Consider the following 19,533-nt stretch of genomic DNA (forward strand, 5'->3'; position numbering starts at 1 on the left):
TGTAGAAATAAAATTTTTAAAATAGCTTAAATTTTAGGCCGGGTCTCCTTAATCTATAACCCAACAGATTAAATTAATAAAATTTTTACAAACTAATTTGAAAAAATAAAAAAAATTTATTTTTATTTTATAAAAATATCAATTTAACTGCATTAGCTGCAATCGGAAGATTTGATTAATCTGTAAGATTTATTTCTCATAAGTATTATAATAAACGGCGATTATTCGAGTAGGGATTTTGTAATATCCGCGGTGAAGTTTCAATAACTCGGAGTAAAAGAGAGTCGATGTAATCTTCGAGATCAGCTAGTCGTCGTTTTTTATCATTAACTTCTGTTTGCAACTGTAAAGCCATCTCAATGAGATCCTGAAAAATAAAACAATGATTTATAAAAATCTAAAATAAATTTCCGATAATGATAATAATAATGACGATTATGATGATGATAGTTGTATATTATTACCTCTCGTGTTTTACCGTCAAACTGTGCAAGAACCTCATGAGGAAGTCGACTTTTTACTCCCATATTATTTTTAGTAGCATCTTCACCGCCAATAATAATTCTCTCGGAGGATAATTTAACTTCCTCATTGATATCTTTACCCTTAAGTAATTCTTTGTCTCTATTCTTTTTATCTTTCTTAGATATTTTATCATCCTTTTGATTTTTATTGCCCGCTTTATCGTCCTTAACATTAGGACTGCGATCTCTACCACCGCCAGTGCTTCCACTAATCAACTGTTTTTCTTCTTTCGAATTACGATCTTTCATACTTATTTTATCGTCTTTATTAGTACGTTTAACTTGAATTATTTCACGTGGTGCAGGACTCGGAGGTTCTGGAGTATCACGAAATCTCATTGCTGTCGTCGTTAGTGATGGCGATAAATTTACTGATGATGTCGTCAATTCACGATTATCTTTCGCTTGATCTATTATTATTTTAGGGGTTAATTTATTATCCCATTTTTTATTACTTATATTCGACGATTGTAATCCATAAAGTTTTCGACCCCATTCGTCTTGTTCGGCATCATTATTATTGTTAATATTATTATTATTATTATTATTATTATTGTTATTGACGTTATTATTGTTACCAGTAAGATTATTTGAAGATAAGGATGAGTTTAAATTAGAGCCCGTGTTAAAACGTGGCGGTTTATTGGGAGCTGGATTTGTGGGTGTTGACAATATATTTAAATCCGTTGTTCGTGAACTTTGCGTTGTTGAATTGCTGGAATAACCAGACGTTAAGCCACTTGATACTGGAGCATTGAGTGATGAAGCTGAACTTTTGTGTGATAAATCATCAAACTGGAAAATAAAATTTATGGATGATTTTATCCGTACATGAAATCTATGAGATTTCATGTGAGTTTTAATTAATTTAGTTTAGTAGATTGTAAGAAAATTTTTAAAGAAATGTGTTTTGCAATTACTTATAAGATAGTGTAGTTTTTTCTTCAAATAACTTCAAAATTTGTCTTCTGATCGTCTTCAATTTAATGTTTATTGCTATTGCTTAAAAAACTGTATCATGTTCGTTAAAATCAAATAATTCATTCGTCAAAAATCCAATTATAAAAAAATTTTTAAAAATGTGATTTTTGAAATAATTTTCATGTTCTTCTTCCGATTGAATTTTTTTCTAAGAATTTTAGTTAAGCTCTCTTTACCGCGCGAAATACCGCCAAGCAGATCAAAATTTTGGAGCTCGGAGAGCTTAAAATAGTTGTGTTTTTTTTTTTATTTTTAGTCAAATTTTAAATAATTTTGAATGATTATTAAAAAAAAAATATTTCTCAAAACTAGAGTGACAGACGAGTTTTGAAAATTAAGCAAATAAAAGATAAAAATAAAGAAAAATAACAAACCGTAAATTCATCATCATCTTCACTAATAACACCAGGATCAGCTTCACCAGGTTCCTGTCTAGTCGGCCTAATTTGATGTTCCTCAACTTCATCAAATTCATGTTCATGGTCCAATTTATTTTTACTCTTGCCTTTGACACGATTCCCGATGGACTTGGCTAATTTTTTCAAGCCCTTACGTTTCTCCAAACTACCAATACTCAAAAGACTGCCGCCAATCGAGTGAGCTGCCGTTGACAACTGACCCAGTGAACTTTTATGACGTTCTTTACGCGTTAAATCGGTAAGGCTGCCGGCTTTAACAATAAAACCTATTTTAACTTCAAGCTCACCGCGTTCTTTTGTATTTTCTTTTCCGGGTTTACTACTAAGGCTATACCTGTTGACATTAAAGAGAGTTTAATCAGTATTGTATAATTTTTTTCAACTTTCAAAAAACCTGTCTTATCAGCTGTGATAAATGATAAGGCATTTTTTTGTTTTTGTAACCATTTACTAATTAGTAATTACCATCTGTTTCTCGGTCTTTCGTAAACATCGAAACTCGACAATGGAACGGTGACCATTCCTAAGAACTCGTCGACGCCCAGGAAGTTACGATGAAGAGCAGTGAGGACAATTTCCGCCGTATTGCCCTGTGAAGGAATCTGGAGTTCGCATTCCTCATGCCACTCAACATTCTCGCTGGCCTTCTCTTTAACTGACGTTTGATATTTCTCCTTGCCAAGTCCGATTGTCACGAAGCAGTCGTTAGTCTCTGATGAAAATAAAGTAGGCGTTGAATAAAAAAGGTCAAATTACAGAGTTCACTATTTAAACCTTTTCGTAATTTATATGTCATAGAAAAATTTTGGGTCAGAATATAAATTCATTATAATAATTTATCATTTCAATTTTTATCGTTCAATCAATTACTTCTTTGAAACTTTTTTTCTATCGTGAATAAATTAATTGTTAATTATTATATTAACATAAAATTTTGCACGAGATTCACGTCTTTTAAACAAACCTTCAGTATAAATTTTATTGTAAATTATTCGCTATTATTATTAACAAACAAATTGAATTATTTATTTATTTTTTTAATAATCGAGTCACGAATTTCTTGCTAATTTTTTTTTTTCTTTACTATTATTATTTCCATTTTAATTTTAGTATTTAGCCAATACATGAATTTTATTTCAAAAATTATTCGGAATAATTTTCGTAAATAAATATAACAATAAAAAAAAAATTTTTTTTTTTTTCCAAACAATATTAATTTTGTAAATTATTAATATTATTTAGGTAATGTACATTGTATAATAATCAAATGTAAATAAACGTCCATGTGTTGTATGCAAATTGTATAGTCTTAACAATTTAATACCACGCCTTTATTTACGGGCATTCTTTTGCGCGAGCTCATCATCACCATCACCATCGTCACCACTACAACACTTGCTGTATCAGTATATATATATATATATATATATATATATATATATTTGATGATGAAGATTATATAGTTTTATTTCCCATACAGTGGTTTTAAAACATTCTTCATACGAATTACCTTCATTATAACAGTATCCCTCTCGTTAAGTTTAACATAATTCAAATGAATTTATTATTATATGCATACAGAATAAAAATGCATAAAAAACTCACTGTGTTTTCCTTTTGTTAACAATCCTCGTGCCCTTTGAACTGAAACACAAAAAAAAATTTATTTAGTATATTATTTATTGACACAAGTTATAAATATATCATTTATAAGACCACGTTTAATTATTTAATTTAATTGCTATAATACAAAACATGCGTGCACTTAAATGCAACATCCTGTCACTGATCTCACGCATTCTGGAGTCGTCAAACAAGTCAAGTAGCTAGTTATAAGTGTAGCATTGCTAGTTGGCATCTCTGCACACTATTATTATTTTTTTTTATTTTAAATTACAATTAAAATCAATCGCACTACATTTTAAATTAATGTATAAATAATTAACATGTACATTGATTTGAAAAATAACTAAATTAATTATTCAAATTAATGATTTAAAAAAAATGTACTTAATCGTTTGAGAATTTATTTCACGGACTACGGAGCAGAGGGAATAGAATAGAAGAAAAAAGTCTTGTATGGATGAGAAGCTAAGGGAAAGGCTGAATATGTACGGGTGTTTTATTTGTACGTGACTGGACGTTGATGTACATTGAATACATTTTTCTAAACAGTAACAGTATAATAATACAACCCAGGTATCCAAGGTATGTTAAAATTATTTTCTTTGAGATCTTCTCGTCTGCTTCTTCCCCACATTAAACATTCATTTATTTTTTTTTACCCCATCCTTTTTATTTCTAATCATCTAGATACGTAATTAAGAAATGAACTTTTATCTTGTGAAAAATTGACATTTTTAAACACATAAACTATCCTTCAATTTTTCTATCTTTCATTTGTACTACGCACTGTAAAGTCAACGGATGATATTTATATAAATTACTATCTAAACCTCAATTATCTCTTTCATTTATATTTATACTAGCCTTTACCCGCGGTTTAGCTCGCGTTGAAGCCCTTAGATAAATATCAAAGATCATTACATTTCAATAGAAGTCAATCAATATGATTTTAATTTTTTGACAAACAATTTTTTTATTTTTTATAAATAATAAATTTTTTTTTTTTTTTTAATAAAAATGATTCTATGTTACTTTTAATACCTTTAATAATATGTGTTTAGAAGAGAAATGAAAAGCTGCAATCATAGAGACCGGCTCTTTTAAAAAAAAATAAGAATTGAATTTTTTTTTCAAATTATTTGCATAATCATCATTTTAAATAATCATTTATCAATGAATTATAAATACATAAATACAATTTTTATTTATAATTTAATAACATGATATCACGCTTGAAAGCAGGGAAATCGCGATCCAATTTCTCAAAACATCACGTGTTTTCACAGTAACTCTATCAGTTTCTTTAACAAAATTTTTTCTCTTCTCATCAATTCATTAATAAAATTAAATTAAAATAAATCGTTAATAATTTTCTATATTTTTGTGAAAACATGAATTATGAGTAAAAATAAATAATAAAAAAAAAAAGATAATAATTTAAACTGTAAAATAATTGAATTTTATCGGTGTCACATGTAATGTAACGGTTTTAAAACCAAGATATCATCATTATCATCAACAGCTGAGAAAGTGGAGTTGGCAGTTAGACTGGCTTTACAAATACCTTGATTAACTGGAATTTTGCATGGTTTCACTGGATCCATATAAATGTAGACTAGTTAAATAAAAGTACACACTCACTAAAAATACAATAATTATTAAAAGTAAAAAAATTATTAATTGTATGCAATTAATATTATTATTATTATTATTAATAATTGTGTGAATATTCAAAGTGTTAGAATGAATAAAGTGGCCTTGTGAACGGTACATTGACTTATTTGACCCAGCTACCTACTTTTTTATAAATAAACAACATGCACGCATTTTTTCCAAATTTTAAATATTTTTTTTGTACAGAAAAATAAAAATCTAAAAATTAGTTTGCGCAAAAAGAGAAAATTAATAATTATAATTACAAGCAAAGACAATAATAAACATGATTGGTATAAATATACATACCTGTTACCTGGACGTGTGTTGGACTCCACATGTTGCTCTACTACAATCTCAGTAAATGTCAAATACGTCAGAGTATCATTGGACAGGTGTATTATTATAAAACTATAATCGTTTGGTTGTTTAGCTCTCCACTCGTAAATACAAGCTGTTGTTGGAGATGACGAATCACTTGGACGACTCACTAGACGTCAGTTAATTTATAATTCACCATTTTTGTAATCCGGATTACAAATTCTTTGTTTGTAAACACTATACTTTTTTTTAATTGTTCTTATTTTTATAATTTAATTATTATTAAATTTGTGTATTTATTACTAAATTTCAAAGTTTTATTGTTTATTAAAATTACGTTATTTTGTTTTCGTACTCCGTAATGTTCGGTTGGTCGCGGATAACTATCCGAACATTGCCTCTTATTATATTTTACCGTCACACAGATTCTGCGCAGTTCCTCTGCGCAGGCCCGCACGCGCAGGGCCGTAAAATCAAAATTCAAAACCCCGCGGTATTTTTATTTGAATTTTTTCAACTTGACTGCTAATTATTATGCGGTTATTTATTTTTATTATTTTATTGATAAATAAACCTTGAAGTTTATTTATTTTTTTTAATATGACACTCAAGTTGGCAGATGACATAAGAGTTAGCTGTCACTTGACAATTTTTTAATTTTTTTTAACAAAAAATTTTGTTCTAAAAAATTATTTTAAAAAAATTGCATTTTAAATTTATTTACATTTCTACAAATCTATTTTTTTAATAATTTTTTTTTTTTGCTATAATTTATTTGTTAAAAAAAATTAAACAATTGTAAAGTGACAGCTGAATTTAATGTCATAGTTGGCAGACATTAAAAATTTCATTATAATGCAATTATTAAAAAAAAGATTAATTTAAAAGTTTCAAATGTAAAAATTAATAAAAATTGCAAGTAAAAATATTTAAAAGCATTTTTTTATTGTAATTGATTTGTTATTATAATTTTTTAAATTGAAAGCTGACGGCTAACTTCAGTATTATTTTTTAATAATATATTTCACTTATAACTTAACGTTATAAATAACAGTCAACAGATATTTTTTTATTTTTATCGAATTTATTGATTGATTAACAGAAATATTGTTTAATCTTTCAAAAGTTTGACTTTACAGATAATTAAAAACCTTTGGGAATTTTTTCAACGAAAAAAATAGAGGCGTAATAAAAAAAAAATAGATAAAATAATAACTGTGCTATTAAATAAAAATGAGATCATCATTTTTAATGGTTAAAATTTGACGCTTATTAGAGAATTATTAACTGATGGATAGAAATGACATCAATCATTAAATTTAATGTATAATTATTATCATTCTATAAACTAATCGGTAATGAAATAAAATCGGGTCACATTCTCATTGTTTTTGACATTAAAATACTGTTTTAAGTTATTTTGATATCTTGATGTAGACAATTATTATTGTCACCAATGCGATAATATGAAAAGTTAATTGTTTGTACAAAGGATAATACAAAGATTCGTCATAATTTATGAGTATTATCATAAATGATTCACAAACATACGTTGTGAATACAAACAGGGTGAAATGATAATGATTTTCATAATTAATCATAGTATAATGAAGGTACACGCTGAAAATTGTGTACACTTATTTATTAATTTGATCTAATTTCACTTTCTTCTAGTAAGTAAATATGCAATAAGTTTTGCTTGTTGTCTCTGTACTTTTACTTAAGAATTTGGGACACCCCTTACGTCAGTTAGACTGTAATGGGTAGTAATATGTGATGAAATGTGAATAATAAATAAATTCATAAGCTTGAAAATATTATGAATTTTTTACGCATGAAAAAATTAATCATTTCGATTATATGTTAATATTAATGTAATAAAAAATTGTCTAATTAAATTACATTTAAAATTTTAGTACACCAGATTATTTTTTATTCGTTTTTCTATTCAGATAAAAATCAAATGGCTTTTAGATACTAAGCATATATTAAACACTAGTTCATTATTTATTGATGAATAGTTAAAGAATTAATAATCAAAACGTGATTTGTCACACAGATATTGAATTGAGGAAGAAGACTTATTTTTATCATAAATAAAATAAGTTCAAGCTTTATTAAGTGAGATAAAAGTTAAAGGTAATTAATTATTTATAACCAGAGAGATAAAGTGCCCTATTAATTTTTTTTAAATATTATTTCGAATAAAAAATAATTTTATTAAATTTATTTTTTGTCACCTTTTAAATAAAATTCATTTTAAATATTCTTCAAAACAGAATTACTAAAATATGTTTGAAATTCTTCACTTTTATTTTTCTAAACAAATTAATTATCATTAATAATTTCCATAAACTTGAATAGCTTGTTATCTTTATAATTGTAAACTTGAATTTTCTACTCATTAAAACAATGTGATATGCATAAAAAAATTACAAGGTGCTGCACACAATGGATCATTTAATTTTAAATTAATTATTTAATCATATATAATTAGAATCAAGTGTCGATAATAGTGTTATTAAAAATTGTTTTTATATATTATTTATTATTTTTAGAAAAAATATTATTTAATTATTTTCATTTAACAGATAGAAGAAAAAATATCTCACCGCTTAAAATTTTCCACTGACCAATTAATAAAATAAAAATAGTTCGATATTTTTTAATGATAAATAAAAATAAAATATTTCCCTCGAGCTACAAGAAAAAAAAAAATTAAAAAAATGATAGAATAAAAAATTGCACTTATACATATAATTGTTTTTGTATTATTCTCAACATTAAACATTATTTCGTAATCATGATTCCGAGGCCATAAAAAACAGCGACTGGTACCGCATGTATCTACAGGATGTCGCACTTCCTCAAGTACAATCTTATCAAAAATCGTTTAATTTTATCCATTATTTAAACTCTTAAATTATCAATTAAGCTGTTAATCAATCAATCTATCAATTTATTGCAATTATTATTATCATATGCTGTAAGAGTTAATTTATAACAAGCTTTTACATTTCTCACAATCCAAATGTAACAGAATTATTTTTATTTAATCGCAAGAAGCTATCACATCTATCTGTTTTACTGCTCTCATTGTTATGTCAACGAATTACATCACACCTGCACTGAGATTATTTATTACACACAAGATCCACCTATCTTCTTAATTGTAATTGTAACATGGGATTACGAAACATTTGTTTTCTTTATTTTATTTATTCGGCACAATTGTTTTTGTGCACACAATTAAATTTGTAATTCTATCTCACAGAGATTATCTGTATTATTAAGAGAAAAAACAAAATTTTGTGACCAGTGTTGTAAACTATTGACATTTTTAAAGATATAAGCTCATCCCGAAGTTGCACTCATCGAGAGCTTTCATTTGAGTACCCACATCAATTTTTCATATATTTTTCATATATACATATATATAATATATATATATAAATATATGAAAAATTCATGTGGGTACTTAAATGAAAGCTCTTGATGCGTGTAACATCGGGATAAGCTTATATCTTTAAAAATGTCAATAATTAAAAAATCACAGTGCAATTTAACAAATGGGATGATTTAATAAAGCAAAATTTTATTTATTTACAGTTCACAACTCACATAATTGCTGCAAGGTTGCTAATATTTATCATCTAGGATCTTCAAGATTTCCCGATAAAAACTATTCATATGTCCAAGGTAAATTGAGAAACTAAATATATTTATTTTAATAATTAATAATTAATATTAATAACATTAATTAATATTTTACCTGATGATTCTGCATGCTCAGCAACAGCGGCAATAAAATCCAACAGCTTATAAATTCAAAATTTCCCGCGCAATAATTATTGTGATGTATCACGTGTTGATGATGTCGCCACTGTCGATTATAAGCCAAGATGATTTTAAAAACGCAACAGATTCATCCCTACCCTTTAAATTCACATAACTTTTTCATTTGGGGGGCAAGCTTACCTTCTCTGCCTTCTCTTTGCTCCTTGTCACGAGTCAGCGAGTGCCTCGCATGGATCATTCGTCGTGTCTTCGGTGAATGTCCGTCGATACTAAACCGTATAATTATCGTTACATTATATACTAAATATCGTAATTATTATTATTATTTTTCTTTTTTAAAAATTTAAGTCTTCGGATTTTTACAATCGGTTCGTCCTTGGCTAGGATTTTTAGTTATTGTTTTATTTTAAACTTTTTAAGTGAAGAAGAATAAAAATAGTCGAAGAACCGGCGGCGATTGGTGTGACAGGTAGACTGCGAAAGTGAGTAAGAAGAAGAAGAAGAAGAAGAAGAGAGAAAGTTTATGTTGAGAAGAATCTGGAACTTGGAAAAAAAAAAAAAAAAAAAAAAAAACTTGTGGGAAAATAATTATTTTAGAAAAAAAATTATTTTACACAGGAATGTTTAGAGAAGAAGATAAAACAATTTAATTTTGTTTTACCTGGTTGTTAATTTCAGTTTCGTTTGTTGAGCAATTGGATTAATATTAACAAAGTGTGCAGTTTTTAATTCGCGCGCTTTTTTGTTTTGTTTTTTTTATTTAAGAAAAATAAAAAAAAAACAGTGAGGTGGGTGCAGTTTTTAATTATTTATATTTATGTAGATGGATTTGTAAAATTTAATATTAATAATAATAATAATAAAACTAGGTGAGGATGTCGATGAAAAACGATAAGCAACCGTGTGCACGACTTTGCCACATAGTAAAGTGGGAGGACTTTGATGGTTATGGTTTTAATCTCCACGCGGAGCGCGGCAAGGAGGGCCAATTTATTGGCAAAGTTGATGATGGCTCTCCGAGTCAAGCCGCTGGATTACGTCAAGGCGATCGCATTATCGAAGTCAACGAAATAAATATTGATAATGAAACCCATAAACAAGTTGTTGATCGTATTAAGGCTTTTCCCAATGAAACGAAATTACTCGTGGTCGATCAGGAGGCTGATGATTATTACAAGGCCAACAACATTATTATCAAGGGCACGATGTCGGGCATCAAGGTAATCAAGACGCCCGAGAAGAATCCATCCTCTGAACACGAGGCTCCGGATGGAAGCATTTCCTCTTTTGAAGATGTAAGTTCCCGCTTTTTCATTTTTTAGACAAATTAAGTTAACCGAAGTTTGAAAATTTTTTTTATTGAAAAAATTATTACAAAAAAAAATTTTTTTTAATTTTTATTTGAAAAACTGGAAAAAAAAATCTAAAAATTAAAAATATCGGCTAACATTAGTATGATTCATTTTTTTATTTTATCATAATACAAATATTTCAATTAATAAGGTATTTTATGCTTTTATTGCAGAGAACTTAAGATTATTTAATTATTAATTGTTAAGAGGAAAATTCATTACTCATGACCAGCTGACTTTTCTTCCAATAATAAATTAGAAGAATTGTATCACTGAAATTAATGAAAATTAAGTTAGCCGACATTTAAAAATTTTAATAATTTATTTTATTGAAAAACTATTTAAAAAAAAAAATAAAAGAAAAAATTCCACATGTAGAAAATTTTAAAAAATTATCCATGTAATTTTTTAAAAATATTTTTTTGTTATAATTTAATAAATAACAATAATTTAATTATTACAAAATAACAATTTAAAAACTTCAATTAAAAATTCTACTAAAGATTACTCATGAAATTCACAATTTCCATATAATTAAACAGGTAATTAATTAAAAAAAAAAAAAGCATTAACTACAATTATGAAAATCTTGTTTATTTATTAATAATTTGATTACGACAAATTTATTATCTAATGCGTGATAAATAATAAAAGCTGACTGAAAAAGCGTACTTAAAAAAATCGAGTCTACGTCCTCCTGAACACTTGCGAAACAATATTAATTACGATTAAAAAAAAAAACTTAACACCTTCATTTGAGCAAGTGACTTTCTACATCTCAGTATGTATTCACATTTGTGACACATATAGTACTTTTTTTTATTTTTAACATAAAAAAAATGCATTCACAGGCCGCATTGCAGGCAAGTCGATTACGATTATATTTGATAATTACAAACGTGTGTCGTAAAAAATATATGTACCAATATACATGCATACATGCGTACATAGTACATAGTACATTGTAATAAATAAATATATTTATAAGTATATGTATAAACATGTATACACCAAAGCTATTTGTTTCAACGACTTTCTAACTGAGTGATGTACGTATCGTCTGCAATTAAATGTTCTGACGGCATACCTGTCCACAGAAAAAATGAAATACTCCAAGGTCATATTGAAAAATATTTAAAATATGTTAAATGTATATTTATCTATTTATATAATTACCAATATTTTAAAGCGCTTAACGATTTCTTAAGCAATGCTGCTGTGTTCTATGGATTAGCTAATGATAATAACTTATTATCAAGAATTGATATATGTTTATCTCCATAATTTTAATTATTTTTAGTCTTCATTAGTAATGATTTAGAAATTTAGTTATTTAATTTTTTACAGCCGCTTGAATGAATAAAAAAAGCCACGTGATGTAACAATGATTCATATATTTAAGTGTTCTTCATGTGAATCTTACCCGTGTTGCTATACTTGGTTGTTTCTTATTTTTCATGTGAAAATTTAATTACACGAGTGACGAGAATAATTAATCACTTTTTTTTTTAGTGTCGACAAAACAATTCCGATAATCAACTCGATAAATTTTAAACAAAAATAATGTTTTTTTTTTTTTTTTTTTTCAAGAATATTTAAATGATAGCCTTGCCTTATTTGAGTATTATTCATAAAATGAACACAATATATGATGTTACGAAAACATCTGTGTTGATTTAACTAATCAGACGAAATTGGGATTAATAATAATTTTACTCAAAAAAACTTTCACTCAATTATTCCATGAAATAAATTTTTTAGTAAAAATAAAAAACATACACTAGATGCTATTACGTTCCTAAAAACTAAAATTAATATCAAAGTTTGATTGTAATTTTTTACCTCACTTCAGAGTGCTCATTAATGAAATAATAATAAGATTAAATTTTCTATTTTTAAAGGCGTAGATAAATTTAATTATTATAGATATTTATTAAATAATTTCAGAGAAAAATAGTAACAATTAATTTGTAGAAAAATCTTTTTACTAATTTATTGGAGCAGTTTATTGTAATTTTGTTAATAAGTATTAATGATTTAAAGGTACTTAAATAAAAATAAAAATATGCATTAGAATTACGTAAGATTAACGAGAAGTAGTGTGCTAAATTATTATTACAGATAAAATATATGAACGATAATTCTTTTTAGTGATAAATTTTACGGGGTCAATGTACCTGTATGTCAACCGTGTTTTTTCCATATTTACTTTCACGTATACATTTGACATATAAATGTATTTATGTATATCTGTAGCTGCAAGAATCTTGTCAATTAATAAAAAATAACCCGTGCGTATAAAATGAGGAAAATAATTCGTCTGGCTCTAGTAAAACACTGATCAGTATCTAATCTAATATCTAATCTACAATTTAATAAAATTGCTGATTTTTTAATCAGCGGCTTTGTAATAAATTATTTAACTTTATTTTTTGAAACTAAATTTCATTTTTTAAAACACAGCCTTGTTAGTAAAAAGCATTATCAAAAAAAAAAAAAAAAAAAAACGATTAAGAAGCACTTATAGAACAATAAAAAATGATTAACTGAATTTCGGACGTTAATAGGATAATTTAAACGTAGACATAAAATTTATTTCATCAAAAATTACATGTCAACTTATTTATTATATCTCGAACATCAATATTATTTCAACCTCGAGTCTTGTCTATCATTACAATATAATTGTTTTATTTTTAAGCGGAAGTTGGAAGTAACATCCCTACCGGAAGCTATTTATCTCATTTGATATTCCAAAATACTTGAAATTTTTTTTTTCCGCCAAATTTTCTTATTTTTTTTTCTTATCGACGTTACGTGCAATTTATTGATCATCTTTTTTAAATAACACTGTATCTCTTGATCAAATACAAAAAAGCATCCAAGTCTATTAACATACTCGTATAAATTCATAAAAAACATCCATTTTCTCATCATATTGCTTGTAAGAACAACTACCTTGAAAGAGTATTGTGCAATAATATAAAAACTTTGAGTTGAAGAGTTATTGTGAGCATATTATTGTTTTAAATGCGAACCACTCTAGCGTTTCGATAATCATTAATAACAATAATTTTAATCAGTAAGAAATGGTCATTGCGTTTTCAATAAAACTGTTGAATCGAATGTTAAAATAAAAAAATAAAACTATTTCTTTTTCTTAATACGCGTAGACAGTAAAAAATTTTGCGTCAATATGCGTCAAAAAATTTTGTGTTAAATATTTAACGCTTTTTTCTTGTAAATTTAACATTTACTGTTTTAAATTATCACAAAAAAGTGTTAAATATTTAACATAAAATTTTTTGACGCAATTACGTAAAATTTTTTTATTCAATAAAAAAAATAATTATGATTTTACTCTAAATACTCCTAGTTTGATCATGTACTCAATTTATCAAGCCCGTTACGTCTTGATGAACACTCGATTTCCTAGAATGCTCATTGAGAATGTCTCTCTTTGGATTATTTCCCAACATTTTATGATCCTTGAGCTGTTTTCAATCAAAATCAACCAACCATTACATTTTACTGTACAAATATGTTTTATTTTATTTTATTTATTTATCTGGTAGTTTTATTGTAAATACTAATAACTAATGATTTTACCAATCGATTATTGATCTAAAGTATAACACTGGTTAACAGTATTGATTGTAACAAGTAATACCTTAAATATTAATATACAATAATGAGTAGATATATTATATCACGACCACGTGTTCCCTATCAGACACAGAGAGTAAAGTTCCGTGCTCTGTGGAAAACCGGTTTCGTGTCGCTCCTGTCACCGTTTTACTGCATTAAAAACAACTTATTGGAATTCTTATTCTAAAACACTACTCTTACCTACAATACCATTACACTATCAAATATCTTTACTATTATATGTGTGTAGATCTACTCTACACAAATATTAACACTAGATTATCCTTTATTTACTCCTACCAATTATCACTAGCTTAATTATCCGACTAATAAAAGTCTAATCGCGTTCATAATCGTCAAAAGGAAAAAAAAAAAAATACTTTTATTAAAATATAGCTTCTTTATTTGACTCCAGAATTAATCTTTAAATTTTAAAAGAGTTAACAACTATTTATTAATTACAATTAGAGTTTACGGTCAATAACCAATTGATCCGGACAATGATCTCATTTAAATGTCACTATCACGAAAGGAATAATAAAATATAAATTATTATCTTTTTATTCCACTGACTAATAATTAAGTAGAACAAATAAAAATGCTGAACGATAAATGAGGTCTTGTAAAATGACTAAAAATAACTTTTTTTCCCAAAACATATGCTATAGATATTACAGCAATAGCAAAAAAGTAGCGCGTTTGCAAGACACGATCGGCCTTGGTACGCGACATGCATCCAACTCATCTTTACATTTTTTTTTTTTTTTTTTTTTTGTTCTTGTTCAATCATTTAGGTCATAAGCACGTGAATTGTACGTCAAACTTGATAATTTAATTTTTTTTTTTATTATTGTGAGTTGTAATAGTTTCCGTATGTGATAATCATAAAATAATTTAATTTTCACGCTTAAATTAATTTATTACTCATAATCTGATGATTCATTATAATTAGATTTTTTTAAATAAAATTCTTATATCGCTTAATGATAGTAAAAAATTAATATATCTAATTCTTTTATTCTATTAATGATAAGAGAAATCCTTGACGGCTTGCAATACTTTACAAAGCTAGCTTATCATTTATACAGATTTTTTTATTTACGTATGTGTAAGTTTTCTTGACAACACCGTAAATCTTAATTAAAACATCTGACAATTTTATTTTATTTTATTTTCTACTTTGTAATTATTATTTTTATAATAATTAATTTTTTTAAATAATTAATTAATCATTTTTTTTTAGAACACCCACAAGTCAAATAATTCAGCCGACACATTGTCAAATACTGGGAGCACAGCTACAATGACAGCCACATCGATCAACGACAGTAATTCAAAGGAGAAAATCAACAACAATGGAAGCAGTGATATCTACAATAATGATAAATCAATTAGCAATGAAACTGGAAACAACGGAACAGAACACCTCACCACGGGGAACGGAAATGTATCGACGACTAAAGAAAGCCTCAATCTTAAAATGAGTGCCAAGGAAGTACGCGCTAAATTGGCGACTAAGAAAAAATACGATCCTAAAAAAGATACTATTCCATTCCAGGCTAAATATGAAATGTTAAATCAAATGTAATTGCTTGTAACGCAGCATTAAATTTCGCGTGCTGTTATTCTCATCGTAAGCAAATGTATTACTATACAAATAAAGTTTAAAACTAATTTTTTTAGATATCAATGAAATTGAGATTTCAATGTTCATTTATAAATTAATAATTGTTTCAAATGGATTAGATGTTGATATTTTTGTTTAAAATATAATTACATTAATAAAAAATCAAATTATCTTGTAATATAGATTGATTTTTTTTAAATTGTGTTAAACAATAAAAAAATGTTCAATAGATGTAATTAATTAACTACTTTTATTTTTTTTCATCGCCTTATCTTTTTAGTTTTTAAGGACATCCTATTTGCTTTATTAAATAATTAATTTTGTTAAATTGCACTCTGTAAAATTTTAACGATTAAAATTGAGTAATGCGATAAGGTAAGATCGACTCGATAAATCGTAGTAACTTGAAATAATTCGTCAATTATAAAAAAAAAACTGTAAATTATTTTATAGCACTGCGTGTCCTAAATTCGTATTTAGGACACGCTCAACTGTTGACTTAAATAAACAATTATGAAACGAGCTGAGAAGAATTTTTTAGGCTACGGGCTCATATTTACGATCAATCCATACATTTCTGCTCTAAAAATTTGACTTTCACCGCAGAAAAAAACGAAAAAATGTATCTAAAAACATTCAAAGCTCCGAAAAAATAGAAAATAATAAATAATTAATAATTAAAATTACATCTTTTTGTCGGTTATGATTCAGTCTGAAGTATGCTGAAACCTCAATTGATGATTCGCAAATGTTTTTTATTATCGATTTCGCTCAGTTGTAAACATTATTCTGGTGTGAAATATTTGCTAAACGTTATTTAATTTAACAAGAATCCTATTCCGTAATAAATATGGACAGTGATTACAGTGATTTAGACGATGATTATAATGATTTTGTTCCTGACGAGATAAAAGAAAAGGCGAAGAATATAGCTTTGCAATCAATGCCAACAAAATCTAAACGAATGTATGTAGCAGCTTATAATGCTTTTAAAGCATGGCGTAAAGAAAATGTTAAATCAAATTCTTTTGCTGAAGATGTGATTTTAGTCTATTTTGATAATCTTTCTCAAAAATATGCCCCTCCCAGTTTATGGGCTTTTCATTCGATGTTGAAAACTACTATCAAAGCATTTGATGACGTTGATATTGGTAATTACAAAAAAGTAACGTTTTTTTTGAAGAAACAAATGAGTAAATATGTTGCTAAAAAATCTGAAGTATTTACAAAAGAAAATATCCAAAAATTTTTAAATGAAGCCCCTGATAATAAATATCTTGCTACAAAGGTAATTAAATATTTATTGATTTTTTGAGTATGAAAATGTCTATATAGTCTAAATATTTGTTTATTTTATTCTTACTGTTGCAGGTTTGTTTAATATTTGGAATTTCTGGTGCTTTAAGAAGAAGTGAATTCATGAACATGAAACTGGAAGATGTCAAAAAATTGATGAGAACACTTTATTTATTAAAGTTCCGATTACAAAAATAATCAGCCAAGATCATTTACCATTGATGGTAAATATTATGACTACGCAAAAGAATACATGGATGCTAGGCCCAAAACCTGTAAAACAGATCGATTTTTTTGAATTACCAAAATGGTCGATGTACTTGTCAGCCCATAGGAATTAACAAGTTTGGTTCAATGCCTAGAACCATTGCTGAATTTTTAAAATTAGAGAATGCCAATAAATACACTGGACATAGTTTCCGTCGAACATCTGCCACATTATTAGCTGATGCTGGAGGTGATATGACAGTGATGAAGAGACATGGTGGTTGGAAGTCATCAACAGTAGTTGAAGGTTATATTGCCGATTCCGTTAACAACAAAAAACGTACTCATTCTATGATCACCGATGGAATTGTTTTGGATAAAAAAACAAATACTGTTGAATCCACTCCTCGATCTACTAAACCATCTCCTGTAGTTACAAACAGTACCGTTTTAAAAATCAACCAGTTTAGACGTTTCGACGAAAAAAATTTGACAAAAATTACAAATGTTTTATCAGTATTAAATGAAAAATTAATTGAAACAGCAGTCTCAATGTCCAAACCCGAAAATAGTGTTTTATCAAACTTTGGCCAACCGTGTTCACCAGCATCAAATGTAGTTGAAGTTGATACATCACACCATCAAAAAAATTTAAATCTATTTCGCAAGAAAATACTGTTGCGAAAAAGAAAAATTCAACTTCTCAATTCAACGATTGTGGAACTCCTGATTTATTTATCAGTTCTACAGTATTTTATGATCAAGATTTAGGTTTATGCGTGAAAAAATTTTAAGAGTCTCAATATAAGGTATTCCAAAACTGCCATTTCACCATTGAAGTTCAATCCGAAGAAAAATAAATATTCGTTGATTTTACATTTTATGATTTTAATAATAAATAGAAATAAGTGGAAATAAACATTTTAAAAATCGTTAAAAAAATAATAAAAACTAATAATTAAATGAAAAATTATTAAGTATATTTTTATTTTTTTGTTAATCATTTCAAATTTTTTTTTTTAATTGACAAGTGGGAATTTTATAAAATAAAAATGCAATTTCTTATGAATAAATTTTTGGAGCAAATTTTTTGGTTAAAGAAAATTAAAAAATTATAAAGTGACAGCTAAATTTATTGTTATTTAATTTTATATATTGAGTGTTTTAATGTGTGGATTAATTTTTTTAATTACTATTAATCACTTTGGATTTAAAATTTGATATATATTTATTTCTTTTTTTTAACTTTTATTCGTTTTTAGGACTGGGGGCTCCCCCCCCTCTTCCGACGGGGCTTCGCCCCTGGACCCCACCGGGGCTCTGCCCCTGGACCCCGATTTTGGGTCTACATATATCGCTACATTTGTAATAATGATAGTGCGTGCCACTCGTGTAACGTTGTCGATTACCACAATATACTATCATACTATTTTTAAGCAATTATTTACTTTAACATTCTAGATTTTATTTATGCACGATATACTATTTTTGTTTTTGCTTAATTAATTTTTATATTTAAATTTAAATAATACTGAAGACGAATTTAGGACACTGGTGCTACAAAATAGTGTAAGATACTCGTAGCTTAAATGAGCGATCATTCACGGCGTGTTAGCGCACTCGCTTCGCTCGTGCGCCAACTTCACGCCGTGTCATAATCGCTCATTTAAGCAACTCGTATCTTAATGTACTATTTTGAACTGAGTTATTGTACCTTATTAAATATTGTCCAATTAATATTAATATACTCCAAATTTTTTTAATTATACAATAACACTTTAATGATATAAAAAAAAAAAAAAAAAAAAACAAGAAAAATAATAAATAAATAAATAAATAACATTAATACGTTTAAAGATGTATTTTGTTATCAAGATTCCAAATGTTTTTATACAGTGTAAAATCTGGAGATAACAATGAATTATATGCCACTTTAATTAATTAAAGGCCTTTAGCGGCGAGTCTCTTATCACGTTCTTCGGCGATAGAAAGCTTGATTCCCTTGCCTCTGGGTAAACTCACGTAAGGCTTAGCACCTTTGCCAATAATAAAGACGTTGTTTAATCTAAAATAAAACAATC

General features: G+C 27.0%; 5 protein-coding genes across 6 annotated transcripts in view; 3 read left to right on the forward strand and 2 right to left on the reverse strand.

Moving 5' to 3' along the window:
- On the reverse strand, positions 1-5,908 carry Rip11 (Rab11 interacting protein). Its single transcript, XM_074239190.1, has 6 exons — positions 5,513-5,908; positions 3,530-3,568; positions 2,390-2,636; positions 1,880-2,258; positions 465-1,319; positions 1-367 (listed from the first exon to the last, which is right to left on the reverse strand). The coding sequence occupies exons 1-6, from the start codon at positions 5,541-5,543 to the stop codon at positions 206-208; spliced, it is 1,713 nt and encodes a 570-aa protein (XP_074095291.1). The 5' UTR covers positions 5,544-5,908; the 3' UTR covers positions 1-205.
- The window catches only part of LOC141524981 (uncharacterized), a 26,934-nt gene continuing 9,729 nt past the window's right edge, over positions 2,329-19,533 (forward strand). Inside the window, exon 1 of the mRNA XM_074239199.1 lies at positions 2,329-2,332. The gene's annotated coding sequence lies outside the window, so the exon portion shown is untranslated. The remainder of the gene's footprint in view (positions 2,333-19,533) is intronic.
- On the forward strand, positions 9,560-16,185 carry LOC141524980 (Na(+)/H(+) exchange regulatory cofactor NHE-RF3). 2 transcript variants are annotated; one of them, XM_074239197.1, is made up of 3 exons: positions 9,560-10,110; positions 10,192-10,617; positions 15,566-16,185. In XM_074239197.1, exons 2-3 carry the CDS (start codon positions 10,198-10,200, stop codon positions 15,908-15,910), a joined length of 765 nt encoding a protein of 254 aa, XP_074095298.1. In that variant the 5' UTR covers positions 9,560-10,110; positions 10,192-10,197; the 3' UTR covers positions 15,911-16,185. The 2 variants fall into 2 exon arrangements, with proteins under 2 accessions (XP_074095298.1, XP_074095299.1); XM_074239198.1 differs by having other exon boundaries at positions 9,560-10,617.
- On the forward strand, positions 16,314-17,443 carry LOC141524955 (uncharacterized). The gene is made up of 2 exons (XM_074239148.1): positions 16,314-17,237; positions 17,321-17,443. Exons 1-2 carry the CDS (start codon positions 16,800-16,802, stop codon positions 17,441-17,443), a joined length of 561 nt encoding a protein of 186 aa, XP_074095249.1. The 5' UTR covers positions 16,314-16,799.
- The window catches only part of LOC141524880 (small ribosomal subunit protein eS4-like), a 1,991-nt gene continuing 1,756 nt past the window's right edge, over positions 19,299-19,533 (reverse strand). Inside the window, exon 4 of the mRNA XM_074239025.1 lies at positions 19,299-19,517. Within this exon, the coding sequence (XP_074095126.1) occupies positions 19,394-19,517 (124 nt within the window). The 3' untranslated portion in view covers positions 19,299-19,393. The remainder of the gene's footprint in view (positions 19,518-19,533) is intronic.

This window comes from Cotesia typhae, unplaced genomic scaffold, assembly GCF_013202065.1.
Source record: "Cotesia typhae breed Kobodo isofemale line unplaced genomic scaffold, CoteBio_Ctyphae contig_23, whole genome shotgun sequence".
Lineage (NCBI taxonomy): Eukaryota > Metazoa > Arthropoda > Insecta > Hymenoptera > Braconidae > Cotesia > Cotesia typhae.